The following is a 21,606-nucleotide window of genomic DNA, read 5'->3' on the forward strand; positions in this document are numbered from 1 at the left end:
GGGATCAGGGGGCTTGGAGGACAAGAGACATCTAGGCATTTCTGTGCTCTTGGGGGGGCTCAGGCTTGCGAGATTTTCTCTCGGCCGCGCAAAAATAAACAAGGAGCTCTTAATCACTTGCACACTTGCAGCACCTGTCCCTAGGTGTGCATTGCGACCTGCAAACCAAGGGGAGTTGTGGAGGTTGTTTGTGACTTAGGATGGATAGATGATAGAATGAGGGAAGGGAAGTCAAGGATGAAGGAGACTGGGGAGAGGGCCCCAGTGGGGTCAGGGAGGCCAGTTACTCCCCCTCTAGATCAGGCTTCCTCAAACTCGGCCCTCCAGATGTTGTTGGCCTACAACTCCCATGATCCCTAGCTAGCAGGACCAGTGGTCAGGGATGCTGAGAATTGTAGTCTCAAAACATCTGGAGGGCTGAGTTTGAGGAAACCTGCTCTAGACCAGGCTGTGTGAGTCAGGAGGTTTGAAGACAGTTTTTGAGGTTTAATTAAATTATTTCATTTAATTTACAGCTTGATTGTTAAAACACACCCACACCAAAGACTTGGCATCTATCCCTCACATGAGATGGGACCATCAGCTGAGACAAGTTCCCCAGACCAACCAAAACATCTGGAGAGACACATTGGACTAGAGACTTAGATAGGCATTAGAAACTGGTTCTAAGCAATGCTTCCAACTTTATGCTGCTGTTATACCTTTTCCCTAGAAATGCTGCCTATGGTATGCTTAAAATTATGTCCACTATTTGTTGTTGTTGTTTAGTCATTTAGTCGTGTCCGCCTCTTCGTGACCCCCTGGACCAGAGCACGCCAGGCACTTCTGTCTTCCACTGCCTCCCGCAGTTTGGCCAAACCCATGCTAGTAGCTTCGAGAACACTGTCCCACCATCTCGTCCTCTGTCGTCCCCTTCTCCTTGTGCCCTCCATTTTCCCCAACATCAGGGTCTTTCCAGGGAGTCTTCTCTTCTCATGAGATGGCCAAAGTCTTGGAGCCTCAGCTTCAGGATCTGTCCTTCCAGGGAGCACTCAGGGCTGATTTCCTTAAGAATGGAACGGTTTGATCTTCTTGCAGTCCATGGGACTCTCAAGAGTCTCCTCCAGCACCAGAATTCAAAAGCATCAATTCATCGGAGATCAGATCAGCCTTCTTGATGGTCCAGCTCTCACTTCCATACTCACTTCCAGCTCTCACTTCCATATGTCCACTATATGTGGGGGGACGACGACGATAAAATATATTCTTTTACAAAAATAAGCTATCACATGTGTAATTTCATGTCCCAGTTGGTTTCGGAAGGGGGAGTGTAGGGGGCAGCCTGGAGGGAGGGGGCTCTTTGGAACGGGGTGTCGTCGTAAAAAGGTAAGCACCCCTCCCTCCCGGAGCAGCCAGAGCCCGGAGCCCCTCCAGGAGCGCATGGGGAGAGTTTAGCTCTCCGCCCGAGCGCAGGCGACCTCTCCCGCAACCCGGCTCTGCGCGATAAGAGGGCGGCGGCTGGAGCCTCGGCTCGAAGGGGCGGGCGGAGGCTATAAAAGCGGCGGCCCCTGCAGGGCTCCCAGCTCCGCCGCCTCCTGGGACTTACAGAGCAACTCGACCTCCTGCCTGCTGCCAAGATGGGGCTGACTGCTGACGAGTGCAAGCTGATCAAGAGCTGCTGGGCCAAACTGGCCCCCGAGCACGAGGATATAGGCGGCGAAGCGCTGACCAGGTAGGCTCGACGGGGCGGCCAAGGGAGAGAAGCCCCGTCTGGTTCCTCCCGCCCCGTCCCTTTTCCTGACGGCCCCCTTCCCTTCCCGCAGGATGTTCCAGGTCTACGTGCAGGCCAAGATCTACTTCCCGCACTACGACCTGTGCCCCGGCTCCAACGACATTCACCACCACGGCCAGAAGGTCATCAAGGCCCTCGACAGCGCCATCAAGAGCATTGACAACATCCGCGGCTGCCTGTCCGACCTCAGCGACCTGCACGCCTACAACCTCCGCGTGGACCCCGTCAACTTCAAGGCAAGCGCGCCGACGGGGCGGACAGGGCCAGGAGGGCGCGCCTTGGGTCTTCCCTCGACCCTCCCCCACCTGACCCCCGTCTCTCTCTTTCTCTCCTTTGCAGTTTCTGACCAGATGCCTCCACGTGACACTGGCTACCAGCCTCCGCGGAGACTACAACGCCCTGGCCTACATGGCCTTTGACAAGTTCTTCTGCCTGGTGGGCGAGGTGCTGACCGAGAAGTACAGATGAGCCCCCCGCTGCCCGCCCCCTCGGAGCTGCCATTTGGCTCTGGATCTAGAGCGCTCCGCTTCCGCTGTGTTACTGAGCAATAAAACGCATGAACCACTCTCTGCTGCGCCTCACTTTTTGGGGGGAGGGCAGGGTTGAAGGGGGGGGCTCCGGACTCAGCACTGTGAACTTGTATTCTGGAGAAGAGCTCAAAGGTGATGAGGGAGTCCAAAGAAGGGATGATAGCCCTCTTGCTGTCCATCTTCAGGGCGCGAGCCTCAGGCTCCTTCCTAATAAGCCTTGGAGCAGACTCTTCGCTGTATTCCCTTGGAGATCGGGAAGGGGGCGCGCAGGAGCCTTCAGACCTTCTCTTCAAATGGGGCAGCGAGCGTTGTTCCTCGAGCGAGGGGGGCTTTAGTGAGGGGCGGCCAGGCCTTCAGTAAGACCCTTTTTTCTCCCCTGGGTATAAGGCTCCCACCAACGACTCTCCTGACCGGAGGGAGGGAGGGAGGGTGACGGGAGACCTGGCCTGCCTGCGTCGTCGTCTCTCCCCACCCCATAGGACTGTTGCCCCCGCGGAAAGTGAACCCAGGTGGGGTGGGAATGATGACCACTGAGGGATCCCTGGAACTGGGCAACATATGGGAATACAGCCGCTGACAGAAGGGCGGGGTCCTTTCACTAAGCGAATATACACCCCCGCCCCCCGCCAGGGCATGGAGTGGGGCTCATTGGGGCGCAGAACTTCTTCCCCGAAATCAGCTGGGGGGGGAAGAGTCCCCCTCTGCCCCTCACCCCACGAGAGGGCGCTGGGCGGGACAGGAGGGTCTTGTGCGGGCTGCTGCTGGGTCCGGAGGTCAGAGGTTGGAGATGGAAGCCAGGAGGGCGTCGTCCAAGGAGGTCAGAGGTTGGAGATGGAAGCCAGGAGGGCGTCGTCCAAGGAGCCCATAGAAAGCCGAGGGGCAGCTCCTCTCGCCCCACAGCAGCAACCCGCCATCGCCTCCGTCTGAAGGCCAAATCGTCCGTCAAACTGGGGTTTCCAGCTGTTGTCGGACTACAATTCCCATCATCCCTGACCTCTGGTCCTGCTAGCTAGGGTTGATGGGAGTTGTAGTCCTGCTTCTTTGGCGATCCCTCCTAGCCGAGTAAGATGGTCTTCCTGGAAGACTCTTCCATCAACACGGTCTTAACAATGAGTCTGTAAATGACTGTGGAGGCCAATTCTGGACCCACACGTTCTTCCACAGTGGGGACATTGGTTTCTGGCTGGGAGTTAATCACAGTGTGGATTTGCCAAGCGTGCCTTCCTCTTAGCATCTCTCTCCCTTGCGTCCTGAGTTCGAATGTCTTCAACACCTTTGCAGATAGGTAGCCGTGTTGGTCTGCCATAGTCAAAACAAAAAAAATTCCTTCCAGTAGCACCTTAAAGACCAACTAAGTTAGTTCTTGGTATGAGCTTTCGTGTGCATGCACACTTAATGTGTATCTGAAGAAGTGTGCATGCACAGGAAAGCTCATACCAAGAACTAACTTAGTTGGTCTTTAAGGTGCTACTGGAAGATTATTTTTTTTTGTTTTGACTATGGCAGTTCAACACCTTTGGTAAAGGATGTTCTCCAACTGGAGCGCTGCAGGCCACTGTTCCCCAGCTGTCGGTATTTATGCTATTTTTGTTTTAGATTTGCCTTGAGACAGTCTTTAAACCTCTTTTGCAGACCACCAGCATTACGCTTTCCATTCGGAATAGCTAGTGGGGACTCAATTTTGAGAAACACCAGTAGGGGAACGGGGCGATTCTGAAGCCGTGGCCAGTAACCTTAGACGGGGCGGGCAGGACACAGCCTAGCGCAGCTGCCTGCTCCCTCTCGCCAGGTACCCTCTTCCTCGCACCTCCGACCCCTCCCCAAATGCCCCCAGTTCCGTCCCCATCGCTGACCCAGCAGGGCGGCCTCCGTTGGAGCCACGGCACGCCCCCCACCCCTCCCCTCCCCTTCAGAGAGCCTCCGCCCGGGCAAGCGTCCCCTCCAGCCGGCGCTCATCGCGCGCAAAAGTCAGCCGCCCCGACTCCCTTCCGCCGGGCACCCGGCCCTCCCGGTTGGTAGCTCCAAGGGGGACGGGGCGAGATCCAGACCCAGGGGAGACACACGCGCCTGATCTCGCCGGCTCCTCTTCCTGCAGCTTCCCTCGGCCAGATAGATGCTTGTATGTATGCATGCATCTTAAAAGCAGAGACATCACCTTGCCAACAAAGGTCCGTATAGTAAAAGCTCTGTTTTTCCAGTAGTGATGTATGGAAGTGAGAGCTGGACCATCAAGAAGGCTGATCGCCAAAGAATTGATGCTTTTGAATTATGGTGTTGGAGGAGACTCTTGAGAGTCCCATGGACTGCAAGAAGATCCAACCTCTCCATTCTGAAGGAAATCAGCCCTGAGTGCTCACTGGAAGGACAGATCCTGAAAGATGGAGGGCACAAGGAGAAGGGGACGACAGAGTACGAGATGGTGGGGCAGTGTTCTCGAAGTGACCAGCATGAGTTTGACCAAACTGCGGGAGGCAGTGGAAGACAGAAGTGCCTGGCGTGCTCTGGTCCAGGGGTCACGAAGAGGCGGACACGACTCAACAACTTAACAACAATAACAACAACATGTATGTATGTATCCGCGTAGCCGCTGGCTCTTTCTCCTAAGCTGCAAAGGAAAGAACCACCAACGAAAGCTCTTCCCGCCGGCACCAACGCGCTCGTCTTCCCGACGCCACAGAGCTCTTCGTTTCCTTCGCGCTTGCAACGCGAAGCCTGGAGCAAGGCGGGCGCTAGGACCCAGGAGCAGCCCGGAGGCGAGGGTGACCGCTAAGGAAGGTCTCGGGCGGCGGGCGAGCGACGGAGCGCAGGCGCAGTAGGGCCGCCCCGCCTCCCGCCCCCCTGCGCCTGCGCAAACGGCGCTCTCCTGCCCGGCGGCCTCTGCCGCGCCTGCGCGGTGTCTCCCGGCGGCCCAAGATGGCGGCGGCGGTGCGCGCCTCGCTGCGGCTCTCGGCGGCCGTTGGCGGGGGAAGCCGGCTGGGCAGCGCCGAGGCCCGGCGGAGGCTGCTGGCGCTGCGCGTGGCGCGCTGGCTGAGCGCGGGCCCCGCCTGGCCCCCCGCCCCCCGGCGGCTCGGAGGAGGCTCCGGTGAGGGGCGCGTGACGTCACGGGGCGCCGCCGGTGGAACTCCCTGCCACTGGAGAGAAGCGGAGGCATGGGGGGGCTTTAGAAGGGGGGGAGATTCACGGAGGAGGCAGTCGGTGCTTCTGCATGGGGGTTGCCGGAGCTCTTGGGCTCCCGCTTCTTGGCTCCCCCCACAAGGGGCAGCTGGTCGGCCGCGGTGAGAGCAGGACCCTATCCTGCAACCTCCTGGCCAGCGACCCTTTCCCTCTAGGACAGTGATGGTCAAACTTGGCTCTCCAGCTGTTTTTGGACTACAACTCCCATCATCCCTAGCTAACAGGACCAGTTGTCAGGGATGATGGGAATTGTAGTCCTCAAACAGCTGGAGGGCCAAGTTTGGCCATCACTGCTCTAGGACACCCTTCTGCAACCCCCATGTCCTCCGGGTGTTGTGGGAATGCAGCTCTCCTAGAGAAATCAGACCTTTATCTCCAAGGACACAGCCAACTGTGTGACTTGTGGCAGCCGGTGCCTTACAGGTCCTAGGATCCTTGGCATGTAATTATTGCCGTCCAGTTTTAAACAGACATGAGGCCAGTATCCTTGCTTGTTGGGTTAGCCGAAGGAGAAAAAGCAGGTTTAAAACACACCCGTTACTCATTTACCTATGGACTTTGGTTAGGCAGGTACGGTGCTCAAGTTCTGGCTGACTAGGATAGGGGGATTGTTCCGATTGGTGTCCTGAATTCCAAAGGACTCGTGGCGCTTTTTGCACAGACCACAGAGCTAAGAACGAGACAGTCTGTTGTCCTAAAACCCCATTTTGTTCTTTTGCAGGAGTGAGACATCATCCTCTTGCCTGCGCTGCCTCGTTTCATACCAGCCCCGCAAGCTGTGCCAAAGAGGACTATTACCAGATCCTGGGGGTGCCTCGAAACGCCAGCCAGAAGGAGATCAAGAAGGCCTATTACCAGGCATGTTTGCTGAACAGAAATGTCTTTGAGAAAATGTGTTTCTCAAAACAGGAAGGTAGCATTGGAGTTACAGGGTGCCGGCATGTTCCGTTTGTCCTCTTCCGCAGGGCATCAGCGTACAAATGTTTAACTGCAGTGCCTTATGCTTTCTGAGCCCCCTCAGGGGAAAAGGTGGGGTACAAATAAGCATATAATAATCATGATAATTTTTGAGTAGCCTTTAGGATGGGATGGGCGAGTGGAGAGGAGGAGGTTTTTTAAAGTATTAGGAAATGGTGGAGAAGGACATTTTAATGTGATTGACCAGTTTGAGAGAAGCAAACTGGCCCATAGTGGTTGAAAGAGCAACCAGCTTTGTTGCTTTGAAGCAAAGGGTCCCAGATTTTTCTATTTTTTTAAAATCAAGGGTGCCTTCTTATTAGAAGTCCACATGCAGGTATGTATTTCTCGGAATGGAAATGGTAGAGCTTTGCCTACACAGCACTCTGTGTCACACTCTTGTCAGGATATTTCCAGCCTTTTGTCTTCAGCATCTGTTCCCCATTTACCGGTACTTTTTCAGCTTGTCTGTCACAGGCATCTGCTTTCTTAACTGCTGCTTTTGGTTTTCCTCTTGATTAGAATAGACAAAGGAAGTCCACTTTTGAAGGTGAAAAAGGAAAGAGAATGATTAGTGTCTGAATTATTTTATGTAAAAAGAACTGGCTGAGGATAGCTTTGTGTTTTGATGCCTAGGAAACAAGACTCCTCCAAGTAGGGGTACATCTTTTATGAACAGCTCTTTCTCAGGTTTTGTTTAAAAGAAATTCTGTGGGCATATCCATTCCCCGGGGGGGGGGGGGGGGACAGAACCTCTCCACACTTGAGATTGGTGGAATCCTGACATCTCAAGGTTAGAGAAAGGCTTCATACACTTCAGCTGTGGACCATGTGTCTCAGCCTGTGGACAGGTGGGGAGTCAGGCTGATGAGCTCTTCTAAATGTACCAATAACACTGAAAAGTGAAAAGAGCAGATAAAACTGCAACAAGAGCATCAGTAGCAACAGACCTGCAGGCAAAACCTAAAGCATAAAGACCTGCTGGAATAGGGTTTTTCTTTTTCATTTGGGGACCCTGAAAACTCCCCAAAGATCTTCCTGAACAGCTCCTCTGGATCCACAGACGGGCCACCGTGCCAATATTGTTGCCCGGATCCTGCTGAGCTTGCATCGAAGCTCACTGATCAGTACCAATTGTATCTCAAGAGGGAGGGCATCACCTTTCATTAATTGATAATGATTTTGGGTAGTGATTCTTTGCTTCCAGTGAAATTGTAAATATTTTTCTAATGCAGCTGTAGTCCTATTTATCCTATGTATGCTTTTGAGATTTAAGCCATAGTGCTAATAGACCTATAACCTCCCATTTTCACAGATATTTCATCAGATTGCATCATCTGACCACAGCTAGAAATAGTGATTATTTTTGAAAGGCCACTGTGTTTCCATGTTACAATAGAAGCCAAAAAAATTCTTTTCCTTTACACCAACCAGCTTATTTTGAAAGTTTTCACCTTTAACACGGTATGTGTTACTATATTACAGTGGTCCCTCGGGTTAAGTACTTAATTCGTTCCGGAGGTCCATACTTAACCTGAAACTGTTCTTAACCTGAAGGACCACTTTAGCTAATGGGGCCTCCTGCTGCCGCCATGCCGCTGGAGCACGATTTCTGTTCTCATCCTGAAGCAAAGTTCTTAACCTGAGGTACTATTTCTGGGTTAGCGGAGTCTGTAACCTGAAGCGTATGTAACCCGAGGTACCACTGTATTTTGGGAATTACTTTGGTTTGGATTTATGATGCTCTTGCTATTTGTTACTCTTATTGCTCTTGTTACTCTGGCAGAGAAACCCTCCTTGTCGCATGGTATCAAATTTGAGTGATGCCATACTCTTCTAACTTGAGCATAATGCAGTTGATTTGAAATACAATCTTGTAATCCGTAACAAAAAGAAGCAGCGATGACAGTGATTCTCTTGTGCTTCATTTTCACATTTGGGTCTTTTTGCTTAGCTTGCCAAGAAATACCACCCGGACACAAACAAAGATGACCCTAAAGCGAAGGAGAAGTTCTCGCAACTGGCTGAAGCCTACGAGGTAACGTGGGGGCTGTTTTTTCAAGGGGGTGACGGTGGGCTCCTTCTGGAGTGGTCCCATTGCTCAGAATGGCATAATGACTTCACAATCTAGCCATTTTAGCTCTGCGAGGCAAAAATAAAGCCCTCATCTTCCTTCCTTGTAGGTCTTAGGCGATGAAGTGAAACGGAAACAGTTTGATACTTACGGGACAGCCGGTTTCGATGCAAGCTCAGCAGGATCCGGGCAACAATATTGGCGTGGCGGCCCGTCTGTGGATCCAGAGGAGCTGTTCAGGAAGATCTTTGGGGAGTTTTCAGGGTCCCCTTTTGGAGACTTCCACACTGCCTTTGACCAGCCCCAGGAAGTGAGCAAAACAATCTGTCTGCATGTGCAGCTTTTAAGGGAAAGTCACTTGGAAAAAGTTTGTTATGACTGGGATACTAGTTTTGACTACCCGGTTGTCCAATTTGATTTCTAAGTAGTAATTCATTAAATGCCTGATTTAATATTTACAATTGCGCTATTTATGAGACAGGGCCATTCCTAAAACAGGGAAATGTTTAGCCCCACATCACTGTCTTCTGCCGTGTGCAAAATGGCGAGTCAAAATATCTGGCCCTGATCTTTGCCTGGGCATTGAGTGATGGCTGCCTTTGCTCCCTCTCTCTCTTTAGTATATCATGGAACTGACATTCAACCAGGCCGCCAAGGGCGTCAACAAGGAGATTCAAGTGAACATCAACGACACCTGCCAGCGCTGTGATGGCAAAGGGCACGAGCCGGGCACCAAAGTGCAACACTGCCACTACTGCAATGGCACTGGCATGGTAAGTGTATCGATGGGTCACAACGCAGAGGAAAGCAGGCTCCGCTCACCTCGCTGCTGTGCGGAGCCTCCTGCCTGTGCCATCTGGACAACTTTGCTTTTCCGAGGAGGGCAGAGAGCTTTCCCCCTTCGCTTGCTTGATTTAGATTCATTGGGAATCATCAGCCACTGAAGACTCCCACACCTAGAAAATGCCAAAGAAATAACCCCCGCTTGCAAAAATGCCCAGAAAGGCATCACCTCTCTCTCTGCATCTTCTCTTTCCCCCTGCCCCATAGGAGACGATCAACACAGGTCCCTTTGTCATGCGTTCTACGTGCCGGCGATGTGGCGGGCGTGGCTCGGTCATGACGACCCCCTGTGCGATGTGTCGCGGCTCTGGGCAGACCAAGCAGAAGAAGGTGGTGATGGTCCCAGTTCCCGCAGGTCCGCATGCTCTGCCTTGTTTGGGTTCTTCATTAGATGGGGCGGCTGCTGCCATGCTTTCCTGAAGCTTGGTTGGGTCAGAGCAGAGGAACAACAGCTGCTTCCTGCAGAATGGATCAAGGGAGGGCGGGGTGGAGTGGGCCTTTGCAAAGGTGGGCTGCTGAAGATTTAAAAATCTTATAGCATATGAGAGACAAGCAGGAAGTACCAGGGGAATGCCCTTGTTTACTACGCCCTTGCTCTGGCTTCAGGTGTGGAGGATGGACAGACGGTTCGGATGCCTGTAGGAAAGAGGGAAATCTTCATTACCTTCCGGGTGCGTATTTGTCTGGGCTCCCATGGTTCTCTGCCCTGTTTGTAAACAGCACCTGTCTGCTGCCGCCTCCTCCATGAACTCTACCCTCTTTCTGGATTCAGGTTCAGAAGAGCTCTACGTTCCGGAGGGACGGTGCAGACATCCACTCGGACCTCTATGTCTCCATAGCACAGGCTGTCCTCGGCGGCACAGCCAGGTCTCCTGGTCTGTACGAGACAATCAGCATTGCGGTATGTAGCAGCAGGACCCTTGATGACAGGGAGCATGCGGGTGGTCTGTATGGCTGCGCCTTCTGGTCCTTGTCAGTTGGTGATACGGCTCAGGTGTCTCCCTCCATGGAGCTCAGCCTGGATGGCCAGGATCTCCCAGCCTATGGAATAGGGCGCCCTGTTCATCTTACTATGTTTACTGTGTCCAAATGGAAATGGACACAGTATGCTCTCACTGCCCTCGTCTTCTGCTGCAGGACTCTGCATGTGGTGCGCATGTTGCCACAGTGTCCCTCCCCTTCCTAGGCTCCTCTGACTCTTACAGCACAATCCTGCACGTGTTACTCGGTAAATCCCACTGTGATCACTTGTGCTTCCTTGTGTAAGCGTATTTAGAATGGCATCACTTGTATAAGCGTATTTAGAATTTCATCCTGAATGTGTGTCAGCTGTTAGCCTTTCCCCTTTACCTCTCCTGTGTCTGACTGGCTGTTCACACACTCCTGTGGGAGCCGTTCTTATTTTAAATTAAATTATCTTTGTCTGGTTGGGGGGGCCCTTCCCTGGAGAAATAAATAGAACCGGATACATATGGTTGTATGAAAAATGCTGAATAAACCCTGTTCCTCCACCTCTCTGCCAGATCCCCCCAGGCATTCAAGCTGACCAGAAGATTCGGATGAGTGGGAAAGGCATTCCCAGAGTTAACAGTTACGGTTATGGCGACCACTATATTCACATAAAGATCAAAGTTCCCAAGTAAGTGGGGGGAGGCTTTGGGGGCCTGGGGGGGATGGTGGCGTTCAGCAGGAGCATGTTAGACACGCAATGGTGCAAAATGCAAAGTGGCCTTTGTTTTGGGAGATGTAGCGGGGAATGATGGATACAGGGGAGGACGTCCACCTCTCCTCAGGCCACACCCCTTTTTGTATTAAACAGTATATAATGGGTTATTAGCGAGCCCTCATTGGGACCTGAAACCTGGGTTTCAAAGAGAGGATTCAGCGCTGCAGGACGGTGGCTTTGGGGAGCCTAGCAGACACCGGGGAAAAGAGGCTGCCTTTAGCTTGTAGGCATGTTCATTAGGCGGTTCAGGTTTTTCCCAGGATCGTGAGCCTTCCTGCCGAGTGGATGCCTCCAAGGTCGCCCTTTCCCCCCTTTGTGCTGCAGGAGGCTGACAGACCGCCAGCGAGCCTTGATGCTGAGCTATGCAGAAGACGAAAGCGAAGTGGAAGGGACCGTGAATGGCGTCACCAATACAGCCACTGGTAAGTGGAGCCCTGCGAGGTGTCTTTGGGCGCTTGGAGGCGGCAGGGGACCCTCCCACCACCTCATTAAATGGCCCGCTCTGCAGTGTGGTGCTTACGATGTTACTGAGCTGGGCAGCATGGGACTTACGTGGCCGAGTTGCAACGGCAGCGGTGTGACCTGAGCCCCTGCTGGAATGGAGGTCTCTTTGCATTGGTAGATGCCACAAGGAACGAGTCTGGTTGTGTTGTGGTCCTCACTTGGGGGAGGGATCTGGAGGCATCTCTTAGCGTCGCATTACCTGCCAGCTGTCATCCTAAGCTAAAGGATTGCGATTCTCCCTTAAAAAGGAAGAGGGAGGTATTGATTTTGGGACCAGAGGACATAGGATGTAGTAAGAGGCATTTCAGACAGCCAGGATTTTTTTTTAAGTAGTTATCTTCACATTCTTGGTCTCCTTGTGACATTTTGCCTGATAGGGGGTACAGTATGATTTGGATTTGAAGGCCTAGGCTATAAAGGAAAGGGGTGGGGCCCTTGGAGAGGCTGTTTATGCCCTTCCTTGTACAACTGCCTTGTAAAGATCTGGCATCCAGATGTTGGACTTCAGTTCCCATCAGGCCAGCATAGCCAGCGGTCAGGGCTGATAGAAACCATAGTCCAGCAAGATTTAGGGGACCACAAATTTCTCATGTCTGGGTTTAAAGGAGCTGGACTGTCTTTCCTGACACAACTGAGTGACAGAAAGGAGACCAAAGAGCCAGGCAGCCGTTACCAAGCAGGTGGCCCCCAGATACTTTGGTCTGTATTGTCGGTCGGCCCCTGGGAGCACAGCCACAGGACCCTGGAGTTCATGGGGTTGGCAGTCCAGAATGGCTGGAGGAGTTGCCATCTAGGAGATAGAATTGGAATTGCAAACAGATGCTGCAGCAAAGATACTGCCTGGAGATGAGAGCTGGGCATGAGAACAAGAAGGAAGAATACAAGAAGCATCACTTGGCAAAGCAGTATAATGGGAAGGTCCCTCTTGGTTGATCCCAGGGCACTTCCAATACATGGAACACAAGCTGAAGCGAAATGAGATTGTTAGGCCTTCCAGCCCCAGCATGGCCTCCCCCACACCCCCGCCTTGCCTCTCCTTGGGCACGAGGCCAGGAAATGTTTCCAGGTGTGGTGAGCCAATGGGTGGCAGCGGCAGCAGCAGCACCGCCATCTCACAATTGCATATCCTGACGCAGCTCTCTGCTGTTTGTGTCTAGGTGGCAGGGGGACGACTAGATCGGGGGCAGGCGAGGAGAGGCCTGAGGCCCAGGGGGACGACAAGGAGGGATTCCTAGCTAAACTTAAGAAAATGTTTAGCTCCTGATTTGCCCCGCCAGAGGTAGGAGGCCTCTTGTGTTCTTCTGTGCTCACTGCTGCTGAGCAGACACAGAATTGTTTGCAGCTGGGTGGGGCAGCCTTTCTGGCTGAGGGGGACAAGGTAGGGGAGACCCTTCCCTTAGGGTGGGAGACCCTTCTTCCCTCCCTGGAATCCCGTAAAGAGCAGCAGCTGGTCTGGTGCCAGCTCTGCCTGTTGCGCTGCTTCCTTCCTTGACCCACTGGGCCCTCCTCTCCTCTCTGCTGTCCCACCCCACCAGCTTTTGGTTGCAACGGCGACCCAACAGCCACGCAAATAGATGGTGGGGGCACAAGAGACTGGGTGCTGCATCTACTGCAAGCCACGTGTGACGGTGCTGCGCGAGGGCATAAGGCTTTGGCTGTCGGTAGAATGCATCAGATCCATTTGTGAATTGCATAGGTGCAATCCTTCTGGAAAGGTTTGCCACTTGAGGCCCTGAACCCTTGGAACTGCCTGCCACTGGATGCTGGCAAAGCGTCTCAAAAGACTGGAGTCGACACTTAAACTGGGACCAGGCAGAGGCCCACTCTGCACCCAGGATGTCAGGGTTGGAGGGGTTGACCTGCAGGCCCACAGCTGCCAGTAGTCGCAGGGGCGATGAGGCTTCTCTGTGGCTACGGCTGGTTGTCTGTTGACTTCCATGGGGAGAGGGCAGCCCTTGCCAGCAAGCTGCTCTTTGCAGTCGAAGTGCATGGCAGGGGAAGCTTCACAAGACTTCCCTTTTCCTTTTGGCTCCAGGGAAACGTTCTGCCGGAAACTAGGGTGATGTGTGGCAGCGGTCGAGCGGCTGTGTCGTCCTCCTTGGAGGTGAAGCGACCGCAGGAGCCTGGCAAGAAGAATCCTAGACAGACACACTGGAACTTGCTTGGCAGGACGTCTGTGCAGGTGGAAGGCTTTCGCCTCTGGAAGCAGGACTTGGGAGGGGCGGCCTCTGCCATGTCACCTACGGGAGCTGCAAAAGGTTTCGGGTTCCCTGGAGAGGACAAAACCCTCCTCCTTTTCCAGACAGATGCAGACCACCGAGTGGGAACCTGGACAGTAAAAATCAGGCACCTGTCTAGTTTAGCAAACAGTCCTGCTCTCCCGAGGTTTTGAAAAGCCCCGCAGAGAGCTCCTGAGATCACCAGCCCGCTCCAAAAAGCAGAGAGGCAGTGGAGAGCCCACGAGTTCCCTGCACCCCGAGTTCTTTTGGCCGCCAGGAGAATTTAGCTTCAGAGTTTTGTGGCACAGCCTGGCCTCAGGAAAGCGGCTTCTCTTGACTGCAGCAGCTGTAAGTAAACAGCCGGGGATTCTTCCATTGCATGTGGGCAGGCAGGGAGATCTGTTGCGTTTCTCGTGTAGGTCTGAAACACATCTGAATTAGTTGCCCCTTTGCTCTGCTGCTAGCTCGTGAGGTTGCAGTGGGGTGCTGGGAGAAGCTCCTTCGTGCAGCAACATTTTTTTGTAGGACAGCAGCAGTCAAATAGAACAACGTTCCTCTTCCCATTTACCTGCACCCAGAAGGCGTGTCCCATAGAATTTGCTGTGTGTGAAGCATCCCTCTGCACTTTTGGCCCAAGAGGACATATTGGTGGGGGAAGCAAGAGCAGACTGCACCCCGTTGGCCTCTGAAAGAGCTGGCCATGAGGCTGGGCACAGCTGAGCCACAAAGCAATCAGGACTGCTGGGGGTGTGAAGGTGGCTGCTGCATCCAGTCGCTGTTACTTATTTGGCCGCTTTAAGATTCCCACCCCACCCTGCAATAAAATCCACCCGGACTGGAGCTCTCTCCCTTCACTTGCTAACAGACGGCACGTTCAGCCTCCTGAGCCATTTGGCCTGCAAGGTGATTCTGTATCAATGTAAAATACACTCTGTAAAAAAGATCTTTAGAATCCATCCGTTTGTTGTTCTCTCTTTCAAATGTCACAGCAACCTGGAACTTTTTTGTGGGTGAGGGAGGGGAGGGGAAATTGTATCCTTGAACCCTGCTGCTAGGGGGTGATTGAGAAAGGAAAGCCGTCCTATTGAACTAGCACCTTTCCCTAGTTTGCCTGCTTGACCCCACATATTCCGACGTGGCTTCCTACATCCAGCTGTTAGATCCAAAGCAACAAGGCAAGTCTCTATTTCCTGGTCCTGTAGTCATACACCGGGCTGTCTACTCTATGACCTTTTATCTGGCGAGAGAGCCTGAGGCTTTGCTGCTACGCTGCTCACCTCCCATTCTTCAGGGTTCCTGAAGGGGTGGGGCAGAGCTGGCCAGCAGCCCTTGGAGTGGAGGCAGGCTGCCTTGCTACAGGTTCCACCAGGACACAGGCTCAAAAGCACTTCCTGGCCCAGGCCAATTCCCAAGTGTGACTTCTCCCCTTCTTTGGGTCATGCAAGGTGTTATGCTTGGGCTTTGTAGCTTTGTAGTTATCCTTGGGCTTTGTAGCTTTGTCCAAAGCAAATAACTACCCAAGACTTGTGTGATCTGTGGTTGGAGCTGCCAGGCCTCCCCCCCCCCTTTTTGTGGTTTGACTTGAAGCAAGTGAGCCTCAAAACCGCCACCCCTCCCATGAATTCAACCCTGCAAGGAGAATGGAATAACGGTCCAAGCCATCTTTTTTTATTTAAGAGGGGAGAACAAAGCAGGTGATCCCAGGGAGGCCCCTCCCCTGCTACAGGTCCTTGAAAGCAGCTTTTTCCTCTGCCACCCACTCCTCAAACTTCCTGGCCTTTGGGTTGAGCTTCAGGGTCAAGACAGGATCTCGGACTGGGCCCAGGATGTTGAAGCGGAACATGTTGGCTAACCCTTGGGCACCAGGAAAGTCCAGCTTCTCATAGGATTCAAGCAACACCTGCAGAAAGAGCGGGAGAAACTGCATTGGTCCAACTTGCAGATAATGCTGACCTGGAAACAAACGGGGGCCTGGGAGCTTTCCGCAGCATCTGGCGCTCTGGCTGTGGCATTTAGGTACAGATGGGTGTGGCCTGTTCCTTCCAGCGAGTGCCAGCTCGGTGGTCCTCCCCACCCCCTCCCTGGAGGGCTGTCCATGCACCTGCTTTACCTTGGCATCTCTCACAGGCTTCCCGGTGTACTTTTCTATCAGGGCTGCGTACTCTGCCACGGTGTGCTTGCAGCTGCTCAGCCCGATGTCCTGGCCTATGTATTTCTCTGGCTCTTTCATCAGCTGAACCACAACTGGCCCGAGATCAGCCACGGCCATCCCATCTAAGGGCACTTCTCCCATGGGAATGACTGCAAAAGAGAGAAGAGGAGGGAGGTTTGATCAGGAGCCAAGGCCTCTCAGGGGAAGGAGAAAACAGCACAGGCAGAGCAAGTGCAGGTGACCATCAATTGCAACCCGGATGCACAAAGGGGGATGATATTATTTTTTTAGGGAGGGGGCATATTTTTATTGAATATTATCGATGCATCCCAAACCACAAAATAGAACCTCATGAGAGAAACACCTAAAAACCAAACCAAGGCTGTCATGGGATGTTACATTCACAAGAAGAAATTAAATAAAGCTGGTTATCTGGATATTTGCAATAAGCAACGTAGACAAGTAAGGGGAAGGTACCGCTTTAAGAAATGAGAGAGCAAAAGGTGTGGCACGCAGGACTTGCAAGATAGACAGACCCACAAACCTATGACTGAAACCATCAGAAGCACAAGGGGCACCTAGAATACAAAGCTCTATAGTAAATAATAATAATAACAATAATAATTAATTCAATCAGTTCCCCAAATTTATTGGGAGGCTTGTGGAAGGAGGTCTTTGCTACTTCTCCTGCAGGCACTTCCCTCTGCTGTGCACGTGCATAGCCAAGGGGACACATGCCCCCCCCTCGATCACGTAAATCAATAAGAAAACTTAACTGAAGCCTGCCCCTCCTAACTATGAGCTATGCCCATGCTGCTATGTGCTGCCCTGAGATCTATGGATAAAGGTCGGTATACACATTTAATATATGAAAATAAAGTATGAAAGTGTGTCCAATGAACCCTTTGGAATGGGGTGAGGAGGGCAGTGCCAGACTAAGGAAAGCACCTGCCCATCTTTTTTGCTGCCCAAGGTGAGGCTTGAGGCCCCCCTGCCCTTCCCTCCTCCGCAAGAGAGAGGCACGCCAGTGGCATCAGACTCCCTGCCAATCTGGGCAGCAGGTGAGGCATCTCTTAAGGGCAGAAGGAGGGATGCTGTTACCTAGCTCATAGCTGTCTCCATCTGGGGCTTTCTGGGGTCGGAACATGGTGATGAAGTTCTCAAAGTACCAGGGCAGCCGAAGGCTGGTCATGGGCACCCCGACAGCCCGAAAGTATTCCTCCACTTCGCCTTTGCCGTCAAAGTGCGGCACCTCCAGCTGCCCCTCCGTTAGCTTCTTCACGTTTTCCAGGCCGCTGTAAACCACGTAGCCCAAGGCCAGTCGCTTGGCTAAGTCTGCCATATTCTTCCCCTGGGTGCAAAACCGGACACGGAATGAGAGGCAGGAAGCAGTGGTCTTGCCCAAATTTATCCCCCAAGGAAGAAGGTGGCTCCCTCCCAGGCAGGGGATTGTCCTCGCCTGCGCTCCCGGCAGCAGTGGAAGAACTTTGGCAAAGGGGTGGCTTGCGGGGCTGTGGGTTGCAGAGGCCCCTGTGGGCCACCCAAGTTGCCCTTCTGCCTTCAGCAGCAGCTTAATGTACAGCTGTCACCCCGGTGGCCTTGGGGCGAGGAGTAGCTCTGGCCAACTTTGGCTGGTGCAACAGCTGTGACCATTCCGAGAGCAGGATAGTTTAGCCACCAGAGTTTGTGTGTTAGTTACTTCAAGACTGGATTTGCTGCAATCCATGCCATGTGAGGATATCTTTGCGGCTGATCTGGAAAGTCTGGTTTCAATAGATTTTTCAAATGCTTAACTCAGTCTTTTAGATAAGTTCATGAAGATACCAACGAAAGGGAAGTTCGGTGATATTCACAATACCGAGAGATGCTAGTAGAGTTGTAGATAGATGTTAATAAAGTTGTAGACAATGAAGTTAAGCATTTGAAAAATCTATTGAAACCAGACATTATAAGTTCATTTTAGGCTGGGCAGTTTGCTAGTCTTTATGGCTTTGCTTAATGTTTTGTATTTTTCTCAGAAGGTTGGCAAAGTATGTACAATTATTGTTCTGTGTATATTAATCACCAACGTGTTGCATGGCCCTTGTGGTCTCTTCCAACTCTATGATTCTATCAGCAACACAGGCTGCATTTTTCTACCAAGATCAGACTTAGCTGCTAATTGGTTGCCAGGCTTATTATTGACATGTGATGCTCTTAATAGCATATCAAACTGCTGCAGATGCAGCCTCAGCAGCCAGTTCTGAAAGAGAATCCCCCCCCCCATGCCTGTTGGGAACCCCTCACACTGCACTGCGGGTTGCCCCGTCTTTGGGCTTAGCTCCACCTGGGCAACCTCCCGCTCTTTGCTGAGATGTCCCCAGAAATCAGTCACGAGGAAGACTCCGTACGCCCCTCGCAGGACTTGCTCCAGGCTTTGCACGTCCTCCAGGTCTGCCTTCACCACTTCAGCGCCCTTCTTCTCCAGCTCCTGGGCAGCCTTCTGCTGCGGGTTGCGGGTGATAGCACACACCTGGAAGGTGCCATCGTCCAGCAGGGCCCTGGCCACCGAGCCTCCCTGGAGCCCTGCGGGAACGCAAGGGGAGGGGGAGAATCGGAAGCAGGTCAGCGAGAAAGGAAGGAAATATCTGATGCCGGTGACGTGAATTCTTTATTCAAGGGAATGGAATCCTTCTTGGCCTAGTGGTCTCAGCAACCCTTCCCAGCAGGTCTTGCCCTTATGGAGCAGTTGCCAGGGCTGAAGGTCCCTGCCTTCCACCCCTCCTAAGATGCTCGTCTCCCAAGCCGTCTCAAACAGCGTCTGCATACCTCTGGCCTCTGTTCTGCTCCCCTCATTATTCTCCACGTTCTTGGGAGACCAGGAGAGAGGGGAGACTCCCTGGATTCTTCAGCTGTCTCTGCAGTCGGCAGCATGCATCACAGATGCATCGCAAAGGACAAGGCCCTGCCTTAGGCAAGGTCAGTTCCTCAGGTCATCTAGTTGGACACTGTCTAAACCACCCTTCCCAAACATGGTGTCCTCCAGAGGGGACGAGGGCAGAAGCTGATGAGAATTGTAGTCAAGGGCATGGTGGGCTTGTGAACTTCACTCAGGTTGCCTGTAATGCCTCTGTGGATCACAGAACCATGGAATGGTAGAGTTGGAAGGGACCCGAGGGTCATCTAGTCCCACCCCCTGCAATGCAGGAGTCGCAACTCAGGCATCCCTGACAGGTGCCCCCCCCAACCTCTGCCTATAAAAGCCTCCCAGGAAGGAGAGCCCGCCAGCTTCCGATGTGTGGAGACAGCCCATTCGTCACACTAAATGCTCGTGTTCATTTTAACTGCGTTGCTGCTTTTATTTCTCACGCTGCATTTCATTGCACAGTACTGTAATTTGAAGGAATTAAAAATAATACAATTAAAATCAACGCAGCATCTAGAACAGTGTGTTAAAGTTGCTACAGCAGGCGGCGGAATGTCATTAAATGGCCCACCAGGACCCTAATTTTCAAGGGACGGGGGAATTGGTGAGGAACCACACTAGCTAGGGGACAGCAAGTTTGGGAGAGCTAACTTCTCTTGACTGGCAGCAGCTCTTCTGGGGTTTCAGGCAGGAGAGCTGGATATGGCCAGAGACTGAAGGGGGAGCAAAACTAAAGAATCTCAGGGTTATGGGTTCGAGCCCCAGGTTGGGCAAAAGATTCCTGCATTGCAGGGGGTGGGACTAGATGACTCTTGTGGCCCCTTCCAACTGTAAGTTCTATGATTCAATGCCCTGCCACTGGGCTATACTCCCTAAGAGGGGGGGGGGGTACTGCCTAAACACGTTTTGAAGAAGGCAAAGCAAGGAACATTAAGGCCATCTATAGCCCCCCCCCCCGAGGTCCAGAGCCTGACATTCCCGAATTGCCCCCGGGGACGCAGATCAGCCCCTCTCTGTGCGAGATAAATCTCCCGCCTCCCAGCTGTGCCCACAGGCAACCTACCTGAGAGATGCACCTACTTCCCGCCGAGATGCAAGAATGCGCGACATGTTTCCTAGTCTCCATTTTGGAAGGTTACCTACCTGTAGCTCCAAAAACCACCACACGTTTCTTCTCCGACATTCTCGGAGGAGCTGAGGGTACTTTGGCTGCCTTGGAGAAAGGAAGAAAGAACTTTTGCAAAGGTCTCGAGGGAGAGATTGCTCCCGCCTTGCCGCTGCTTTCCTGATGTTACCGGAAAAATCCGAGGGCTCCCTTGGACGAAAAGTAAAGACACCAACCAGACTAAATTGGAGCAAATCAGCAGCCTGTAGGCTTGGCCTTTATTGAACTGTTGCAACAGGGTGTTCCCCTCACTTGCAGGAGAGAGGAAAGACACAGAAAAATGGTGTGCAAGGCCTTATAAAAACCCTAACCCTAACCCTAACCCTAACCCTGTAGGTCAAGCCCACCCCCAGAAACATCATGCATACATTACGGAGAGGAGGGGTTGAGGGAGGAGTTGTGGTGGTAACCTGAGTGTCCTGTCACCTGGCTGGTTCCCTTCTCTCCCCCTCCCCATGAGTCACTTCCAGGAGACAAAGGGGAGTTTGCAGTTTCCTGCCCCCTGAGGGAAGATCTGATCAGTGTCCTTTGTTTCAGTCCATGCTGAATCCACTCCCATATGCAAGTTCTTTGTGATCTTGATTGTCTTCTGTCTAGGACCATCAGGGTTGGCATAGCAACTGGGCAGGGCTCCTGTAGATGTGCTGGGATGGTGAAGGTATTATGGCTGCCCTGTATCAAACCTTCCCCATTTTGTAGTCCTTCCTTCATGTAGTAAAATAAAAATGGAACAGTGCAAATCCGATGTATGGTTGATTTCCTTATGAATTTATAACAGAAGTGTGGCGTATGTAGTGTGTGAGTGTGAGTGAAGTTTGTACAAACAGAATGATTGGGGTGGGGGGGTTCCTGCTACACTGACACCAGGCAGGACTTGGAGGGGGATCCCCAAAGGTCATCCAGCCCAACCCCCTGCAATGCAGGAATTGCAATGGAAGGATCACGGATCGGGTCCCCATTTCACTCTGGCTGAGCCACCAGTTAGTCCCTGGAACGGATTGGAGACCCCACCTGGCACAATCTGGAATGACGGGGGGGTGGGATTTCTTCATCCCCTGGTCAATACACGTGTTAAGGGTAACGCCCTGAATGCGCCTGGCCAGAGACTCACGACACTTGGTGATCACGATGATCCGCAGGAAAAAGGCGTCCGGGTGCGAGGGAGCCTCGTGAGCAGCGCGTGACTCCGAAAGGCACGGCGATGTCGTCACGCAGTCCAGCCCGCGGGAGGGAAAGGAACTCTGCACATGTTCGGAGGCACTCTCTCCCCCGCAGGGGCTTCACTGCAGCAGCGGCATGGCTGTGTTATTTTATTATTATTATTTTACTGGCTGGCAATAAAGATAACGCTGTACAACCAAGTCCCCATCCGCCTCCCTCCCTGCAGTGCCACGCAGGCGCCGCGCGGGGGCGGAGGAGAGGCGCGCCTCTCGGCCTCCCTTCCCGCCGCCCTCCTCTCTCTGGCCGAGCAGGGGAGGGGGCGTGGCGCAGCGGGGCTTATTCCCCGCCCATTTCCGGGCCAGCCTCGGCCCCTCCTCCGAGGGGGCGGGCCCTGCCGCCGTCACAAACGCGCTGCTCGCCCGCCG

The 21,606-nt window shown here is 52.9% G+C and overlaps 3 protein-coding genes across 8 annotated transcripts; 2 read left to right on the forward strand and 1 right to left on the reverse strand.

The window, feature by feature from the left end:
- The first annotated feature begins 1,544 nt into the window (after positions 1-1,544).
- Positions 1,545-2,336, forward strand: LOC309356249 (hemoglobin subunit alpha-D-like). Its single transcript, XM_081887522.1, has 3 exons — positions 1,545-1,711; positions 1,803-2,007; positions 2,111-2,336. The coding sequence occupies exons 1-3, from the start codon at positions 1,617-1,619 to the stop codon at positions 2,237-2,239; spliced, it is 429 nt and encodes a 142-aa protein (XP_081743648.1). The 5' UTR covers positions 1,545-1,616; the 3' UTR covers positions 2,240-2,336.
- A 2,846-nt stretch (positions 2,337-5,182) lies between these two features.
- On the forward strand, positions 5,183-14,754 carry DNAJA3 (DnaJ heat shock protein family (Hsp40) member A3). Of its 2 annotated transcripts, XM_081889248.1 has the most exons (12): positions 5,183-5,383; positions 6,197-6,333; positions 8,387-8,470; positions 8,616-8,816; positions 9,127-9,279; positions 9,557-9,704; positions 9,956-10,020; positions 10,122-10,250; positions 10,873-10,988; positions 11,400-11,497; positions 12,737-12,858; positions 13,615-14,754. In XM_081889248.1, exons 1-11 carry the CDS (start codon positions 5,215-5,217, stop codon positions 12,841-12,843), a joined length of 1,407 nt encoding a protein of 468 aa, XP_081745374.1. In that variant the 5' UTR covers positions 5,183-5,214; the 3' UTR covers positions 12,844-12,858; positions 13,615-14,754. The 2 variants fall into 2 exon arrangements, with proteins under 2 accessions (XP_081745374.1, XP_081745375.1); XM_081889249.1 differs by lacking the exon at positions 12,737-12,858.
- Positions 14,755-15,444: 690 nt separating this feature from the next.
- On the reverse strand, positions 15,445-21,458 carry NMRAL1 (NmrA like redox sensor 1). 5 transcript variants are annotated; one of them, XM_081889362.1, is made up of 6 exons: positions 21,132-21,458; positions 19,999-20,064; positions 18,277-18,515; positions 17,052-17,301; positions 15,909-16,099; positions 15,445-15,698 (listed from the first exon to the last, which is right to left on the reverse strand). In XM_081889362.1, exons 2-6 carry the CDS (start codon positions 20,036-20,038, stop codon positions 15,519-15,521), a joined length of 900 nt encoding a protein of 299 aa, XP_081745488.1. In that variant the 5' UTR covers positions 20,039-20,064; positions 21,132-21,458; the 3' UTR covers positions 15,445-15,518. The 5 variants fall into 5 exon arrangements, with proteins under 5 accessions (XP_081745488.1, XP_081745486.1, XP_081745485.1 ...); XM_081889360.1 differs by having other exon boundaries at positions 21,116-21,458; XM_081889359.1 differs by having other exon boundaries at positions 19,999-20,068; positions 21,116-21,458.
- Between the last annotated feature and the right edge of the window lie 148 nt (positions 21,459-21,606).

The sequence above is a fragment of the Podarcis melisellensis genome (assembly GCF_964234715.1).
Source record: "Podarcis melisellensis genome assembly, chromosome: 14".
In the NCBI taxonomy this organism is placed as follows: domain Eukaryota; kingdom Metazoa; phylum Chordata; class Lepidosauria; order Squamata; family Lacertidae; genus Podarcis; species Podarcis melisellensis.

What these genes read in the sequence shown, in the direction of transcription:
- LOC309356249 (XM_081887522.1), top strand. Translation starts at nt 1,617, where the DNA reads ATGGGGCTGACTGCTGACGAGTGCAAGCTGATCAAGAGCTGCTGGGCC. An exon ending in GGCGGCGAAGCGCTGACCAG is followed by an intron (nt 1,712 to 1,802) that starts GTAGGCTCGACG and finishes CCCTTCCCGCAG; the next exon opens with GATGTTCCAGGTCTACGTGC. An exon ending in TGGACCCCGTCAACTTCAAG is followed by an intron (nt 2,008 to 2,110) that starts GCAAGCGCGCCG and finishes TCTCCTTTGCAG; the next exon opens with TTTCTGACCAGATGCCTCCA.
- DNAJA3 (XM_081889248.1), top strand. Translation starts at nt 5,215, where the DNA reads ATGGCGGCGGCGGTGCGCGCCTCGCTGCGGCTCTCGGCGGCCGTTGGC. An exon ending in ACTGCAATGGCACTGGCATG is followed by an intron (nt 9,280 to 9,556) that starts GTAAGTGTATCG and finishes CCTGCCCCATAG; the next exon opens with GAGACGATCAACACAGGTCC. An exon ending in ATAAAGATCAAAGTTCCCAA is followed by an intron (nt 10,989 to 11,399) that starts GTAAGTGGGGGG and finishes TTTGTGCTGCAG; the next exon opens with GAGGCTGACAGACCGCCAGC.
- NMRAL1 (XM_081889362.1), bottom strand. Translation starts at nt 20,038, where the DNA reads ATGTCGGAGAAGAAACGTGTGGTGGTTTTTGGAGCTACAG. An exon ending in TGGAGACAGCTATGAGCTAG is followed by an intron (nt 16,100 to 17,051) that starts GTAACAGCATCC and finishes TCTCTTTTGCAG; the next exon opens with TCATTCCCATGGGAGAAGTG. An exon ending in AGCCTGTGAGAGATGCCAAG is followed by an intron (nt 15,699 to 15,908) that starts GTAAAGCAGGTG and finishes CTCTTTCTGCAG; the next exon opens with GTGTTGCTTGAATCCTATGA.